Below are 18,296 nucleotides of genomic sequence, written 5' to 3'. Positions count from 1 at the left end.
GAAGTGATCCTGCAATATTTACATGGGAAATAGCAGTATTTTAAATGCATAACTACAGTATTGCCTAGTGTCTGTCAGCATGCTGAGGATACACCTGTTGGATTAGATCCTTAAAGCCCAATTTATGAATCTCATATAAACATCATACTGTGTTACTTCACTTGGTCAAGATGGTGGTGCTTTTGGTTGTGCACCTATAGAGTAGCGCTGTAGCAACAGCAGCAATACTGGAAGAAAAGTTGGATCCTTGGTCAGTCACAGGACATGTGCATCCGTGTCTTGGGCCATAGCAATCATATCATGCCCATAGGAGAGATCTGGGGACTTTCTGGATCGAGTCCCTTTGACTGACAGAATTAGTTCCCCCACCTTCCTCAGGTTTCTTATTGTCAGGTCAGGTGGCTCATATTCATCTTTGCTGGCTTCTGTCAGTCCTGTTTTGCAGGGTTCATGTGGCATAGGGAGCTTGAGAGACCCGCTCATGACTGTGACAGGGAGGTCAGCACTGAAGGATTTAGCTATTTGTCACCTGAAGGACCCTCTGTGGCTCTAAGTATCAAGTCTGTATTCCAAAGAAGTAAGAATTCTAGTTGCACCCTCCTGCCTTGTGATGGAGAGAACTAAGAGCCTCTGAACAGCGTTTCAGATAGCTTAAGGAACATGCTCAGGAGGGAGTTGGGTGAGAACCCTAGTCCAAAGGATCCAGGTGGAATTTAGACCATCTGTGTATGGTATTCAGTACCTAACTGTTGCACCATTCTTGTGTGCTCTAGCCCTTTTTAAATATTTACATTTCTTCTTGGCAGATAGCTTGTGTCAGAAATAATGCTACTGTGGAGAACATGCTTGAGGCTACATAGTGTCAGGAGCAGTACAACCCTTACTGACCTTTGATTACAATTGTAGCTATAATAAAACTTCAAAGGAGGTATTGTTCTGACTGGGTTTCTGAAGACTTTTTGGAGCGTGTGTTTTGACTCTCCATTTACTGATCTGCTTTGTACAGACATATGGTTCAATGTCTCTAACAACTATATAGTAATATTTTCATTAAAGATTTAGCCCTCTTTTTAATATATTTACATGGGTTAGAAAGAATAAAATGAGTAATAAAAAGCAACTTGTTCATTTTAGGAAAGTTTTTTGCCTCTCTTTTCCTATAGAATGCAACAGTGTCAAAGTGCAAGTCCCTGAATAGACATAATTCACAGATGGTGACCTATTCTCCTTAATCTTCCACCCATATCATCAAAGCCTGGAAATTCATTTTCCTGACCCTGGTCACGGTGTCAGTGATTACACGAGGTCGCATATAACTGAATTTGATTACAGTAATGAAAAAAAAAAAAGACGTAATAATTAACTTGCATGCAATTTATTGGTACAAATGACTTCTGGATTACTTCTATTTTCCACATTGTTTTGTGAAATGAAAATTAATTTAGGCACATAACTCACCTGTCTGTTTTCTAGAGAGCACAACCCAGGAGGAAAGGTAGGTAATGAAGCATATGCCATATGCGTGGTCGTCCCCATTTTGTTGTCTGGTACTAGTACATCAATACATAAACTTGCCACACTTATAGCTGTCATCATCACATTATTCTCTGCCAACATTGCTCCTGCAGAGACAAACTCCAGCAGAGGGGCAAGGCAGGCAACTCTCATGCTGTAACACATTGGATCGCTTCAACTGCTCGCTTCAGTGCTGCTGAACTGGAGCTCTTGGTTCCAGCAGCTTTAATCTGGTGAATTTAAATTGAAAGCAGTGTGTTTTCCATATGCAGTCTACTGCAGGCTTGGTGTCTGGTTTCTTGTCACTACAAAGGTTTCTCAGCCAAAGGACAATGAATTGAATTCTATTACATGTGGGCATCACAGAACTGCTTTCCCAAAATTTGTTCAGCTGTTCTTCTGTAAACCTAGGTCACATATTCACTTCCTCTCTAGATTTTATTTTTTTTTTTTTTTTTTCAAGAAGTCTTATTGGGCAAAATATGCTGAGCACCAGAGCGTCGTTTTTTTTTTTTTTTTCTTTTGGAGCTCTTTTTTACCTCTTTGTAAAAAGAGGTATTAAAAAAGGCTGTTGAATTCAAGTCAGTGCTGGATGAATGTGAATCCTGTCATCTGCAGTCATTTACTGGGATATGGTGTCTAGTGTAGGAAACTGTAAGATGTGATCCAAAGCCTGTTAAAATTAGCAAAAACATCTTAATTGACCAGCTGGGCTTTCATCCAAGCCAGGTGGCTTCCATACTTAACATTAAACCTAAATGGTGTCTCATGTGTGTGAAAACTTCAGGAATTTAATAATGTGTATTGTTCTAAATGTTTTTATTCATGCATGTAAACTGTACAGTGCTGCTGGCTCCAACTTGGAATCGCTCAAGTACTGTCTGCTGACATAAAATATCTATTGCAGTCTACTGCAGTGAATACATACCAGTAAATGTGAAAGTGTACTAGTCAAAATTACCTGATAGTACCAAAGCCCAGAAAACGAAACTTGCCAATGTCATGGGACAATATTTATTCAGAGCAAATTACCCTTCTTAGTACTTGTAACAGCTTAAAAAATCCTATATTCTAACTGATATATTGAATATTCTGGTTCTAATAGTGTTGTCAAAGGTCAATTATACTGTTGAATAAATCCATTTCATTTGCTATGTACATGCTTTTAATTTTAATTAAAATCAAAGCAAAAATTAAATGCAGCATGTTTCAGTTGAATTGTGTTAGATTCTCTCTGGTACTCTTCTGTACAATGCATCTTCCAATTTAATTATTTGAGACATTTCTATTTATCCGAAGAGGAAAATGTAGAAGAAATTAGGATTTGTAGAAAAGTAGTCAGCATTTAAGCATGTTCTTTATTGTATACAATCAGGATCACTTTTGTCTTTAGCAATCTGAGTTCAGTTTGGAGATAAAGAATTGTCACAAAGCTGGTAACCTAGACTGTATCAGTTTACTAGCAAATACACTAAGGGCAACCATTTCCTCACCTGTAGCCTCAAGTGCTGGCCTCCTAAAGGAGTTTATCCAGAGTGAAATACTGTGAGCTTTATTTTGCTTGCAGTGTGAAAGCTTGATAAGAAGAGTAATAAACACAGAAATGCTGTAGTCCTTGGAGTCTATTCTTAGTTGAAATCTACTGTATCCAAAACCGTGGTTGTGTTCCAGTAAGTCAGTGTTTTTTACCAGCTTAATATCTGGTAAGTTTTAGAGAAGATAGTTTACATTTTGTAGGTCCCTTAAGTTGGTGGATCTCCTTCTTGGTGAGATGAGGGGAAATGTAGAGGCGGTGGTAGCGTTTCTTACCTGGGACTGTCAATGGAAATAGTCTGCAGTTAGCTGCAATAGCTTGGAAGAGCTTCTGAGTTCCTCAGTAGCCATAAGATTGTTTCCTTAATCTTTTCTCCTGGGGTTTGGTATGTTGTTTAGTCAGCAACTGTTGGATGGGCAGATGGAGTCGATTCAGAAACTTAAGCCACTGTTGACTCTCATTTCTACAAACAAATATCAGATTCATTTCAGTGGGGCTCATGTAGGTGAGCAATGTGTGACCTGATCTTTCAAGGAATGACTCTAACTTGTTGGTGAACTTCAGGTGCTTTGACTGTGAGGAAGGGACGACTGCGATACAAACGTAGTGCAGGCAACTCATTTAACATAGTTTGTCTCTTAGCAAGTCAGCAGGGATATAAATCCTGCTTTCTTGTCTTTCTTGGGCTTTAGGCCTCCATCTGTGAAGTATTTTGGCATGAAATCTTTTGGTACTTCTGTTGAAGGCTGTGGCAGTGCTTTCATTCAGGTGTGCTACTTTCCCGTAAGACTTATCACCACTCTGAAGGGGCTAAATCATGTGGATATCCTTCTTTTGGGGCGATAAGAGCTCTAATGATGAGGAGCCTTCTTGAAACAAATTTATTTCTATCTCATTAGTGGGGGAAGAGAAAAACAACTGGATTTTACAACAGTAAACAAGCTTTATTTAGTCTAATATTGTACTTCACTATAAAATAATTGAATTTGGCATGGAGGAAGGGGAGTAACTGTCTTGCTAGCTGATTTATGAAGAGAAGCTCTTGGGAGATGCAGGTTTTTCGGTGACTCATGTTAATCATCAATAACAGCATGCCCTTCTGTTGTTACCCATCTCCCTTGGGTAGGATAGAGCTTGTCTTGACATTTAAGAGTTCCAGGAGTCGTTGTTGTTGGTTTTGCTCTTTTACCTCTGGATAACTAATCCCCACCATTCCTCGGAAGACAACAGGGAAAACTGCAAGTCTTTTCTCATTTTACTGCAAGGAATAAACTTGCAGAAGTTAATGCCAGGGAGTAACCTTTGCAAATGTGTCAACCTGGCTTTTGTTTGAATATACATATGTAGATGTGTGTTTTTGCATGCTCACATATATATTGAGATATACACACATTATATATAAATATATATACGTTATATGCACACACATATACACAGATATAAATATATGTTTCTTAACCACCAATAGATGCTAATTATCATATTATTAGTAGAAGTACTGATTTTTGCATCCCCAGAAGAGAAATAAAGATAATGTCCTGGTGCCTCACATTGGTTGCTCAAGATGTGTCAGCATCTGTCGGGGCCCTATCAAAAATGACTGCTCCTTTATTTCGACAGCTGGACCTTATGGAATTGTAACCATGGATGCCCGTCTTCTATGTAAGCTGGAGTGCTAAAATCACGGTGCTTGCTCAGCTGTCTTTGTTATTCCATGTCTCTGGCCTACACTTAAGGGTTTTACTTATGTAACTTATTTCAGATAATGAGGTGCTTACAAAACCTCAAAATAGTTGTATAAGATAATCACCGATATAATTGTGCTGGCTAATGGGAGCATACAGTGGCAATAAATATTGCCCTTCCTACCTAGCAAAAAGGTTAACATCAGCGTGAACAATATTATGAAGATTTTTATCTGAGAGCTCTGACAGGGCTAGTGGTGGCAGTTTAACACCTTACTGCTGATAACTTCAAAGTTGCCTGTTGCAGAGCTGTAGGACAGAATGTGTGCCTGCATTCTAGTCTTTTTGATTGCAGCCTTGTGGTTTTGCCTTCATAGGTGCTGAAGGTGGGCTACTAATACATTGGACTGTGAAACTGAGCACCTGCAGCACCAGGACATGTCCAGTTTTGCCACTGTTGCTAGGGTGGTGACAACTTTTGGCAAGAGGAGGGTAGCAAGCTTCTGCTTGTGACAAAGAATCATAGAATCATATAATTGTCTAGGTTGGAAGAGACCCTTGGGATCATCGAGTCCAACCATCTACCCTACTCTACAAAGTTCTCTCTTACACCATATCCCCCAACACCACCTCTAAATGTCTCTTAAACACATCCAGGGATGGTGACTCAACCACCTCCCTGGGCAGTCTATGCCAATGCCTGACCACACTTTCTGTGAAAAATTCTTTCCTAAAGCTTTAAACAGCCACAGTTTCTGGCTTTCTGAATGTCTCATTTCATGGGATTGTTCTGCTGCAAACTCTGCCAGCAGAGTTACCATCAGAGCTTTGGTTTGTGGGCAGAGCCCCGAAACCATGAACTTGTATTCAGTATTAAATACAAATCAAAACATATGATTGTGTATGTTTGCTTCACACATATTGAAAAGTGTTTCCAGTTGGCTTTTGGCTTTTTATGCTTATACAAAAAGAACTTTATCTTCACACGCTAGGAGATACAGCCTGTTGTGATCCTTTTTACCAATCTGCTATGTAACACGGGTCTTCTGAATTCACTGGATAGATCCCAGTTGAAGCAAGTGAACGTGACAAAAAAAAATTCCTCAGAATTTAACGGTGGGAATTCTATCACAATGTCCACAAATTTGTTTTATTTCCTGGTGTTTATGTGTGCTGCAGAGGATGATATTGGGTATTATCTGTGCTATTAAAACCTTTCTGAGTGATTATTTGGAACAATTTAACAGTGACGTTACAAATCAATAAAGACTGGTTTCTTAATTCGGGTCTGTGTTTTTTAGAGAAAGGCAAGTGAATTTTTGTGTGTCTTCATTTGAAAGTAAGCTTCCTTTGATCTGAGAAACGATAGAGCATCAGCAACTGAAACCTGTCATTACTTTGCTGCAGGGATAGTGAAGTTCTCATCCCCATCTAATCTAAAGAAACACATTTCAAATACGCATTAGACCTTTGATCTGGATCTGCATCTCCTAAGGTCAGACAATCTTCCTGAAATGTCTCTAATTGAGTGATCTGATATGTTTATGTAGAAGCAGAGACAGAAGCGGTATTTGAAGGATTTAGATAGCATCAAATTCTTCAGTAGGAACCTGCTAGGAAGCTAAAATTAGTTAGAAAGGCGATACAAAACTAGTCTTTGATCAGAGAAGACAGCTGCCTTGAAGGCCCTGATGTGCAAGCAGTCCCTTCTTACCTAGTGAGACTGGCTTGCCTGCAGCAAGGTCTATTTTCTGGTAAAGGTTCCCAGCATCAGGCTCTGGGAGAGTCTGAAAATCTGTGGGTTTATTCAGCATAGCATTCAGTGATACCTTTGGCTATGTGGAGGTGAGTCCTGTTGACCCTACAGGAGATGTGTCTGCAGTTTATGGTACAAAAATCAGATGGCTGCTGTGTTTGGAGATGCAGCTAGCCATTAAGAAATGGGGCTGCAGAAATAGAAAAGAAATGGGAATTTGCACATACGGAGCTGCAAGAACACACGAGCTACACAGATGTAGTTGCGTTTGTTGAGATAAATAACGTTGACATTTGTTAATAAAGTTAGAAGCCTTGTTCTGCTCTCACTTGAGTCAAAGGTGATTCTGTTATTGATCTGAATAACAGCAGTGGCAGTTTAGAGAATATCAACAAACTCCATCATCCTAGCCTTGCAAAAACATGCCAATAGGACTTTGCAGTAATAGAGTCTAATTTTATCTGAAATCTGACATTTGTCTAGAGCTGCAAATGCATTTTTCTGTTGCTATTTCATATACTGCTGGGAAAACCTGTAAATATCCATAAAAACTTAGCACAAGAAATTCTGAATGACTGGCACTGCTGTTACGGCTGTTATTTTAAAGTGCATTATCAGGGGTGTGTATATCTGTAGTTGGCAGTATGACACATCTGTGCTGTGTGGATAGTAGCTGTCAGGAGAAAATAGTGAAAGTATTGACAGCTTTATTTCACAAGCTTGTTTTTCAAATTCTTTGGAGAGTTTTGGAATCATAATATCTCAGATCTTTCAGGATGAGAAAACAAATAAATGCAAGCGTAGTCCTTCTTAGGGAAAGGCTAGATGTTTTTTCCAAGTGTCCAATCATTCTCTCAAATTTGTCGCGGGGGATTTGTAGCTGTGTGGAATATGGATTTGACCTTGTGTTTATGCGGCAACAGGGTTCTCCATGAAACCCAGTATGTCACTGCTGGGCTAGGCAGTACTATAGTCTTGGAGCTTGCCTGAATGTCTCTTTGAAACTCTACCATACTGTCAGGAGACTCTACGCTGTGTGTGGCATCTTAGGGCTCCACAGTCTTCATCAGCTAGCTCTTGTTTCAGAAATAGCTGGAGCTGCAATTGGGTGTACCTGAGTGTTGGGCTATGGGTCCAGAGTGACAAAATATAGAGGGTGCAGCCTCTCAGGTAGGGTAGGAGGTGGCCAATGGGACTTACAACTTGAGCTAACATGACTGAGACCCCACCCAGACGAAACAGGGCTAATTACTTATTACATCTCATGGGCTGCTAGGTGTTTTTATCCATTCTAATAGATAAATATTCCTATGCCCCTGGGTTTTGATGCTTAAAGCTAATGAGAAGGAAAAAACATGACCTATTTTTTTAGAGCCAAGAAATTTGCTTTTATATCTCATTTGCAATAAGTACAGAAAATACAGCTGGGGATGCTTTATTCATTGTTACAAAACAATGTGATAAATACATAGAACTAGTTCACAACACTTTCAGTGCTCTGCTGACTCACCCTGTCACAAAAAAAAAAAAAGACAATTGTGTGTTTTCATCTTAAAAGTTTAGGTGATAAACATGTTAGATAATAGGAAATGTGTGTGAATTTCTTGTTGGGAGATTTTTTTGTTTGTAAACTTTTTTTTTTTTCTTTGCAGAATTTAGAATAGAATAGAATATTTCAGTTGGAAGAGACCTGCAATGATCGTCTAGTCCATCTGCCTGACCACTTCAAGGCTGACCAAAAGTTAAAGCATGTTATTAAGGGCATTATCCAAATGCCTCTTAAACACTGACAGGCTTGGGGCATCGACCACCTCTCTAGAAAGCCTGTTCCAGTGTTTGACCACCCTCTTAGTAAAGAAATGCTTCCTAACGTCAAATCTGAACCTTCCCTGATGCAGCTTTGAACCATTCCCATGTGTCCTGTCACTGGGTACCGGGGAGAAGAGATCAACACCTCCCTCTTTACTTCCTCCTCCTCAGGAAGTTGTAGAGAGCAATGAGGTTGCCCCTCAGCCTCCATTTCTCCAAACTAGATAAGCCCAAAGTCCTTGGCTGCGCCTCATAGGACATTCTGTCCAGCCTTTTCATGAGCTTTGTTGCCCTCCTCTGTCCGCATTTAAGGACCTTCACATCCTTCTTAAATTGTGAGGCGCAGAACTGCACACAGTATTCAAGGTGAGGCCACACCAGTTCTAAATACAGCGGGATAATCACCTCTCTTGACCATCTGGTTATACTGTTTGATGCACCCCGGGATGCAGTTTGCCCTCTTGGCTGCCACGGCACACTGCTGACTTATATGAGTATTACAGCATTTGCTTACTTTCAAAAACTTGCTATAAAACTGCTCTCTTCAGTGCTATTTCAGTGAACTTTAAACAATTTCCAAATATTTAACACATTTTAAGAAAATAAAGAAATAAAACATAGTTATTGTGTTTTCCTTCCCTCCACAAAATCATAATTCTGCCGAGCCAGCTTGATTCACGTTAACGAAGTGATAGCTCTTAAACCTCTGAAGATTTTCAGCTATAGCAGTGTTGGACATTGGTGTGCAAGGCACCAAACTATTCCCCGCTCTCCTAACTCTGCAGGAGGAACTGTGAGATTCAAAGGTCAATTTTCTGTTCATCACTGCAGGACTAAGGACTGAGTTTCCAGTAGTTCAGAACTTTATATTTCTCAATTACCTTGCTGAATGGGGACTCTGCTAGGAACCAAAGGATATTTTTCAGAATTAAGTAACTTGCAGAAATCAAAAGAAATAAACATATGAATAAACGTAACATAGGATGGAGATCAGAAAACAACTTGCATTTAATTAGGAGGTACTAAAGAGTAGCTGAATTAATAAGGGTTGCAGCGATCATACTTGTATTTATGTGTAGTATACATTTTGAAAAGGATGATAGATGTTGCTTGTTGAAAGGGTTTCTTTCATGATGCAAAATACTTGCTATAAATATGCCACTTTGACAAAAGAGAATAGTATGAGGAGGAGTTAAATGTAGAATGCTAAGCAGGAGATTTAGATTATTCTCTGGCAACTTTGAGAGGTTTCTGTTGGAAAAATGCATGAAAATAACACTTTCTTTTTAACCACTCTCTTGAATTACTAAAACATATGGCAAATTACAAACAAAAACATCTATCTATTGAAAGAAGTTAGCTGCCAGCTAGAGTTTGAATTGTTAGTCTTTTGAAATGAATTATTCTAGTCCTGCAGGGTGGTTCCATCAGGAGAAATTTTTGATAGCTGAAAATATGCTTTGTGAATCCCTGAAATCTTGCAGGCTGCTTAAAATTTCTCTTGTCTTCTGTGCTAGCCACTAGGATCCCCAACCTTGATTTTTAAAAAACAAAAAAAAACCAAAAAAACCCCAAAAGTCCTGGCACATAATTCTAAGAATTTTGAATCTTCTTGGCTCACTGTTGGCTGAGACATTTTTAAAAATGGACCAAGTTACCAGAATGCTCTGGTAATCTGCCCTCTGTTTTAGCTAGAGGGCCAGCTGAAGAAGAACCAGTATGCCTTCCCAGTGTCCTCTCAAGAAAATACCTATGACTGGGAAAGATCCTGTATCTGTAGCACAAATATAATTTCTAGTGTGCATTTTGTCAAATAGAAACGTAAAAGTTTTCAGGATAGGCTAATTCCACAGAATGGAGCTCTTGCTGTAGGTTATGATCCAAACGGTCAGTAAGTTTTGCAAGCTTCCTTACTGGAATAAACAACTGTGCATCCTGACCTTCAATCTGGCAGTCTGCTGCTTGCCAGGCTAGGCTGGGAATCTTCTCGCTGTGTGTCTCAGTCTGCATGGAATCCTCTGGCTTCTAACCATCAAGGTCCCTCTGACTTGGAGCTGCCTGCCTGTCCAGCGGGACTTCCAAGTTCTGGTTCAGTTCTTGTTGCAGTCGTCAAGCTTCACTTTGTTTTAGCCGCTTTTTATTTCCACAAGTAATGTTGTTTGGTTTGTTTTTTTGTTTTGTTTTTTTTTGTTTGTTTGTTTGGTTTCACATTGATGCAACGGAAGGTGCCCTTGCACAGCACTGCTTGTAGCTGTTACTTCTGTAGAACCTTCTCTTTTTCCTTCCTTGGTTTTTCCCCCTTTTCTGTTTGTTCCAGATCTGTCTCTCCTTTTCCTTTTTTGCTTACAGAAATAATACCAGGTAAACCCCTGAGCAAACTCTCACCGTCTCATTTTGTGCACTGATAGATGTATTTGTACTTGCCAAAGACTCTTTCATATTTCTGAGTGTTACCTTGTTACTTGCAGAGAGAACAATGTTTTCTTACAAACTAACTTAAATAAGAAAAATTTCCTTTCAGCTTGTAATAGACATACATACACAGAAATAGATTTAAATGCATTTTATCATAGTGCAACATCAGACAAGGAAAATACGAGGTAAGCGGGCATTGGGCATGGAGCAGTTTACTGTCTTCTATAGCTTTGTAGATAAAGAAAATAATATGTTTTTCTTGGCTGACTGCTTATGATTAGGAGTCTTAAAAAAAAACACCTGGCTCAAATTTTAATGGCGTTTTTTAAATATTCGACTCTTTTCAAAGATACCATACATACAGTGCAGAGAGGTGAAGATGTGTAGAGAGGTAAAGGTGTGCAGATTGCCTGGCTAGGCAGTGTCTCAGCAGCTCCCAGGGACCTGCACTTATTTTGCATAAAGCTGAACAGATTGCCCTCCCAGTTCCAGAGAGTATTTCATATGGCGTGTCCTTAATTATGCCTCTGCGTGCAAGCGGAAGATTGCTGCTAGCAGGAGACCAGAGCAGTGCAGGCTGCATGTGCCCCCTGTTCAGGGACTGTTCTATTTCTTTTCAGATTGTAAAGTTCTATAGTCAACTTTTAGGATATTGAAACATTTTCTTGAGGATGAGGCGCTGAAGGTGTTTTCATCTATTTGGAGGTCTGTTCTAAGGAGACTGTATTTTCCTTCTATCACATGTAATGCAATATTTTCTATAGCACGTAGCCACTTTATTTTTGGGAATAGTTATTTTATTTAAAAAATTTCTTCTTTATTACCCTCCTTCACCTCACCACAGCTTCTTCTCTCCTTTTTCCCCTATATATATGTAGCTGAGTTGTATTTTCCTGTGCCAAGAGCAATGAATTAATCATACAAACCTTTGTAATGGTCTGTCACAGTACTGCCATCTCTGCAATAAAAATTGCCAGGGGTCAGTTGTGCTCTCCTTTCCTAAGCCAGGCAAGGAAAGAGAAATTTGGTAGAAAGTCTCTGTCACTACAAGTTGCAAATGTAACGACCATGAGGATTTGCATGTCAGCCTTGCGAGTCTGTGAGATCATTTTTCATTGCCTCTGTGTGAAAGCAGAAACATAGTGGAAACAGAAGAAAAGAATGCAGATGTTGCTTAGTGTGTTTGTAATCGGCATTGCCTCCTCCTTGCTTTTCTAAGGAAGGTATGCATCAGTTTGCAGTTAACACTGTAAACAGAGTTCTGTTCATTTGATGTGGTTAGGGCTTGCATCTCTTTGTTAGAACGTAGTATCTCATTGTCTGGGGGTATGTGTTATGCCTCATCTGTGTGAGAAGTGAAGATTATTAATCCTCTGCAGTAACTATATTACATCTGCATTTTACACTGCAATAATCCGTTTGGTTACGTTTGCATGACTTGTACAGGCAGAGGCTCCGGTTTGATATTTTCAGCTGTGGGAGTGAGCTGGAGCTTGTGTTTATATAACACAGATGCTGTTTATGCAGTTCATATTTCAAATACCTGTAGCTGGTCATGCTTCAGCTTCTGCTGATCCACTTTTTTAGGGTGCGGTTTTGCTACTGATGAGATTGCCATGCCGACATTATTGATGCTCTTTCCCTTGTTCCCCTGGTTCCTGCATTATGCTTGTGCAAGGAAAGCTGCAGGAGCTGCTTGGCAGGAGGTAGGAACATTGTGTCATCTCAGTGACAGCCAGTGGTGAGATCTGCTTAGTTGTATCATCAAACTGCACCCTAAAGGTGCCCCTGCCAAATGCAATACATTCAGTTTTTGGCTGAGTTAGTGAGTGGATAACATGGCTGCCGCTGTTCTGGACTAAGGGCAGGCATCAGGAAAGAGTAACCAGATTGAAAGAGAAGGGAACCAGCAGGACCATCTCTGTCTTTAGCGGCACAAGTCTAGATAGACATATGCCAGTCTGTGAAACAAGTCTTTAAGGTGGACTTAGACATGTGTTCTGTTTTGGTTTTTTAAATGTCAGACTTCTAAAATGTGTTTGTGGTCTAACAAGCCAGTTTAGGAGATCCTCATCATAAGGCCTTGTTCGCAGCACGTGTGATCTGAATATTTTTTGGGGTGGAGTTTTGTGTTAGAAAGCAGGCTATTTGTTCATGGGATCTGTCTGCAATGACTGGACAGTTCAGGTTAAGCTTTCGGTCCCTTCGGTTCCAGGATGATGAGGCTGTAGGACAGTCAGTGCTACACATCTCACTCAGCAGCCAATGCACCGAATGGTACCTCCTGTCATTCCCTCCACTTGCAGGCAGGAGGAATGAAGCCCAGCGCATGCCTTATCTCCAAACGTTGGGGGTTAGAGTCTAGAGCAGAAGATCAACCTCCTGTGTCCACTTTGTGGGCACCAGACACTCAGCAACATGCCTGCTGACACCCTGAAGACATTTGGAACTGAAAACTTGTCTGCTTTGTTCCATTTATATTAACTGGGTTAATGAAATAAGGCAGAGAAGTTCTCTTTAATCATGCCTATTTCACAGTTCCTATTAATACTGCTACTTGAGTCATCTGCCTGTAGTACAGTAGAAGTAATATTCATTTTTCCTATCTGGGCTAGATAAATCCTGGACTAGTGAGATTTTTTCAGTGTACTGAATATCTTGGTAAAAATAGTATGGAATAATGAAATACTGCAGCCAGGTAGTAATGGAGAGACTACATGATAAGCTCCTCTGGTTCAGCAGTTGTCAGTAGGCAAGCCTTTCTACTACAGAAGACCTTCTGAAAACAGTTTCAGGAAGCATGGGGGGGGGGGAAAGAAGGAAATTATGATCTGTTGGAAATGATGATAAGCTTCCAGGGAATTTTGAATAGAGGATGTGGTCTGATTTTGCTAAACTTCTGATCCAGTCTGAACATGATTTATGATGGTAACATCCTTATTCTGCTGTTAAATGAGTGATAGGATTTATCTTTTTACTGGAGATCACTGTTCAGGTTAGCTGGGAGATCTGTTTTCCCCCCCATATTAGTTGTGTGGGAAACAGAAATCTTTATAACAGAAGAGTTTTCAGTCTGACCAAAGATATAAAAAGTAAAGTGACTGGAAGCCAGAAGTGAGGCAAATTCTGAACAGAAGCAAGCAAATATTTAATGTGAAGGCAGTTAATTAACTATGGGAACAATTTACAAAGACTATCAGATTCCCTGTTATCAGTTCAGGAATGGAGCTTAAGGAGAAAAAAAATCTGAAGAAACTCTTTGCTCCTAAGAGGTATTAATTCAGGGATGCTGAAGGTCGGAACAGATAATCCCAGTGGTCCCACCTGGCCTGGCCTGAGGATGTCTTTGAAGTATTTCTTCAAAGCAGTCTGAAAGCTTATCCTCCTGTTACCTGTTGCAAATCAGTATAAAGAAATGAAAACTAGGGGAGAAAGCTGGGGTACTTTAGCTGAGATGGGCTTTTTTTTTTTTTGTAAATCAGGCTAACTGAACAGGTGATTAGCTCATTTTAACAGTTATGTATGTCAAAATGATCATCCTATTTTTCTGCTTTTTAATCCTAATAAGGAGACCAGCTTCAAATACTGGGATAAAGTGGAGAAGTCCCTGGGAGATTTTCCTGTCTTATTTTTGTGAATAAAAATATAGATTAACAGTAAAACCAGACCCAGAGAAATGATGTTCAGAAAACAATCAGCCTACTAAAAATATGAGAGACAAACATTGTATTATGATTAGCTCTGAGTTTTCTTTACCATGTTAGAGTAGGATCATATTATGTAAAGAGACACTGATTTTGTTTCAAAGTCTTAATAAAAAGAGATAATATTACCTGTTCCAAGTTGTATTTATGGCTAATACACTTTCATGACTACAAGAAAGTTTTAAAAAAATCAACATCAAACTGCCTGTTTGAGATGAGATAAATATGATGCATATGGAAGCTGCAGTCCCTTTACAAAAGTAAATAGGGGATGTTTTTCCCTCTGAAACTTCACAATGGATGTATATTTTGATGGTGTATCTCACAGTGTCTTCTGATATGCTGAAACATATTAAAACCAAAATATTTTGATGCTAAAGCAGTCTACCCTGTAAGAATGCAGATGCTTTCTGAAAGTGATGTATGAATAGCTGCGAACCTATCTTTTTATTAACGTGGTGCCTCTGATTATATGAATACTGTTTTCAGATTCCTTTTGGTTGCATCATGCTCTGGAAACCTCAGAAGCAGCAAGGTACAAGGCTAAGTTTCACAAAGAGGACTGAAGTATCCACTTCCATAGTTTGTCAAATGAGGATGCATTTTTCTCCACTGGGCTCTCGACAGGAGCTCAGATCCCCTGGATAGGCTAGTGAGGAAGGGAGAACTGACACTGCTCTTTGTGTCGTGTTGTCTTTGCGCAGTGTTTCATGTGGTCGAACGCTGGAAGTTTGTAGAGCTCAGAGTAACCACAGATGAGAGCTGCAGGCAGGATTGTGAGGCTGACGCACTCCTGCGGCACAGATCCAGTTGTAGAGGAAGACAAAGGTCCTGTGGTTTTCTTGGGGAATAATCAGCTGGCTTCTATTGCGGCAGATGCTCTGAGCATCCATCTTAAACAACAAGGCATAATTTAACAGGATTTTTAATGTAGCTAATGCTCTTGTTCCAGTTTGCAGACTTGAATCAAATCACTTGGGGGAGGAGAAGATACTACTTTTTTGGCTAAAAATTTTCAGGGCATTTTGTTTAAATTTATGCAGCTGGCACATCCACAGCTGATAACTCATGCAGATGTTGTGTAGAGAATTGCAAGGCTTCTGGCTAAAAAAAAAACCCACCCCACAATTTATTTCACTTCAACATCTTAATTAGTTTCATAAAAATAAAAAGGAGAGATTAGAAAATGTAGGTTTGTGGGAGAATTCTCATGGCGTGAACAGTAAAATATAAGGGTTACGATTAAATCTGAGTTGCAGTTAAACTTGTGCCCAGTCTACAGACTACTGGAAGACAGTAGATGAAAATGGGTACATGTAGATACATGTGCCCTGGTATGGGGCCTGGGCCTGAGCAATGGAGCTCTCTGGTACTGTGAACCTGTTAGAAGAACAGTTGCTGACATGGACAGCTTTGGCCAAGTGTTACTTACAGCCTCACAAGCAGTTCGTGGCCATGATTTAGATGTTACAGCATGCTGGGGATTGTTCCTAATGTGCAGTTTGCATGCGGCTGCTCTGAGAGGGTGCAGGTTTAACAGACTTGGCCAGATGATGCCATTTGGCCTCATCTGGAGGGCTGGTCCAGGCACTACGTACTTTGCTGGTTGCTCTGACCAGTGCAGGAGGGAATTCGTGTTGGTTTTCGCAGTACTCCACTGTAAGTAAATGACCTCTCTCACACATCATTTTAGATGTCTCTGTTCTGTTTGAACAAATACTTAATATTCGTGTCAAGAAAATCTCAGTCTGTCTCTTTTGGGCCTCGCAGCTTTTTTTGGTGAAAGAGGAAAAGATTTTTGTCTTTCACTTCTACATTAACAGCAGAATTTGTCTTTGCAATTTTTAGGGTGACAGTGAAATGCATGTTGTCTTTGGTACCAGCAGTGATGATGATGCAGTAATTTTGCTGTTGTTGATAATGCATTATTTGCACACAAATTTTAGAGCTGTTTTCTGTATGAAAAAGTGATCCTTTCATACATGCCTAAAAAACCCCACCAGTATATGTAAGAAAAGGAAAAGAGTAAGACACTGAGACACAAACTTACTATGCAGCCCACTTCTTAAGAAAGACAGTAATCATTTAAGAGCTTTGTCTTTGCAGTTTCTTGGGATGGTTACCCTCTTATTTCAAGGAAACAATGATTCCATCAGCGTTATCTCCAAAAGTTATGTATTTTTGTGGTGCACTTAGGTAGACAGAATGAGTTGTGTGACAAGAACAACTAGCACATACACTTTAAAAATTCTCTGATTTCCAAATAGTATCTAGGTCATATGATACCCACAGGCATGATTCATCCACCTGGGCTTTATGCCAGTCAGCAACTGCGTGGATCTGACACTCCAGGAATACTGTAAAATTATTAAAGCTGTATTTTTTTTTCCTTCAAGTAATGGTGTTGATGATAACTGTAAAAAATACAGCATATAATTTATAGTTCCTTTCTGAAAGAATTTGTTTCATTAAGTAGATGCAAAAAGTACAGTATGGACTGAAGAAAATGCAGAGCAGACCTAGCCTAATGAGCCCGTGTAGCTTTCCTTGGTCCTACAGACTTTCATTTCAAAGGTTGCGGTCTTGATACAAAATCCTATTTGAGGCAGAAGTAGTCTTCACCTGAGTGTATCTGCTTGAACCCCAGTTAAGGGTTGATCTTCGGTAGCTACAATGAGCTAAAAACTGCCAGTGTTCTGCCTCTGTTAGGCTTTTGTATAAAGATGATAATCTCCTTGAGGGGCAGAAACCACATACATTTAGTACAATTCTCATACTTTTTTTTTTTTTTTTTTTTGCAATGAAGTTAATTTTCAAGACATGAGGTGATGCTTATTTTTAGGCATGTGTATTATGCAGACAGACACTCTTAATTAAAGATTCAACAAGCCTTGTTCAGGGAACCATCAAGCTGCATTTTTAAAAGATGTGTAGGCGTCTAGGAAAACAAAAATGTGTGTAGCTGAGGTGTTTTTATTTTTAGCTGTACCAACATGTTTATCTCAATGAACACTTACTGGAGTAGGTTGTTCTGAGGCTTGCCGGATTGCTTACCTTGCATTTCTAGGTGCCTGTATACTTTAAAAATGTAGGCCCTAATGACTTTGAAAACAAGCTACCTCTTTTAATTCCTATTTCTGAAGAGTCCCATACAGATTATTTTTTTAAAATTATTTTTAGAAAGTGAAGGCTGAAATTCCCACAGTTTAACTAAAGAGAGCCTTTGAGGTGAGGAAGTATAACCTTTGCCAACTTATAAAGAAACAACAGTGTTTAACTTTTATGAACTTAAAACTGAAAAAAATATTGTCTGCTTTATCTTCCTAAGTTTGTGACTTCCATGAAAGTAGGATGGGAGAGGAGGAATATTCTCAGGTTTGTAAACATGTCTGAGTTATCGTGGACTTGCTCTGAGTATTGTTTGTTTTTTTTTGTTTTTTTAATTTCTTTTATCTAGATAAAGAAGAGGCAACAAGATGTGGTGAGGTTTCTGGAAGCCAATCGCATAGAGTTTGAAGAAGTGGATATCACAATGTCAGAGGAGAAAAGACAATGGATGTATAAAAATATTCCTGAGGATAGGCAGCCCGCTCAAGGCAATCCACTGCCACCACAGATATTCAGTGATGATCGGTACTGTGGAGTAAGTAGCTGTTATGGTTGTCAACGGACGATATATTAGTATACCCTGTTGGCCATTTAAAAAGCTGGGACTTGCTGTTGAGCTTTTAGTAGTGGCTGAATTAATGGTGACAGTTTGGGGCGATAGCAGCAGGTAATGATCATACGGTGAAAATCCAGATCATTCATCTGTAAATCCTAAAGTTGTCTTCAGCTGGTGGATTCCCTCTATGAATGTAAGAATTTGTAATGTCACA

At 39.6% G+C, this 18,296-nt stretch overlaps 1 protein-coding gene across 1 annotated transcript in view; it reads left to right on the top strand.

The window, feature by feature from the left end:
* SH3BGRL2 (SH3 domain binding glutamate rich protein like 2) overlaps positions 1-18,296 on the top strand; it is a gene marked incomplete at both ends in the record, with an annotated part of 43,434 nt that overhangs the window by 5,146 nt on the left and 19,992 nt on the right. Inside the window, one exon of the mRNA XM_082480742.1 lies at positions 17,876-18,061. Coding sequence (XP_082336868.1) covers positions 17,876-18,061 — 186 coding nt within the window. The remainder of the gene's footprint in view (positions 1-17,875; positions 18,062-18,296) is intronic.

Source organism: Vanellus vanellus (assembly GCF_965231255.1).
Source record: "Vanellus vanellus genome assembly, chromosome: 3".
NCBI lineage: Eukaryota > Metazoa > Chordata > Aves > Charadriiformes > Charadriidae > Vanellus > Vanellus vanellus.
The sequence above is the reverse complement of the archived record's forward strand: the minus strand, read 5'-3'. Positions and strand labels throughout refer to the sequence as shown.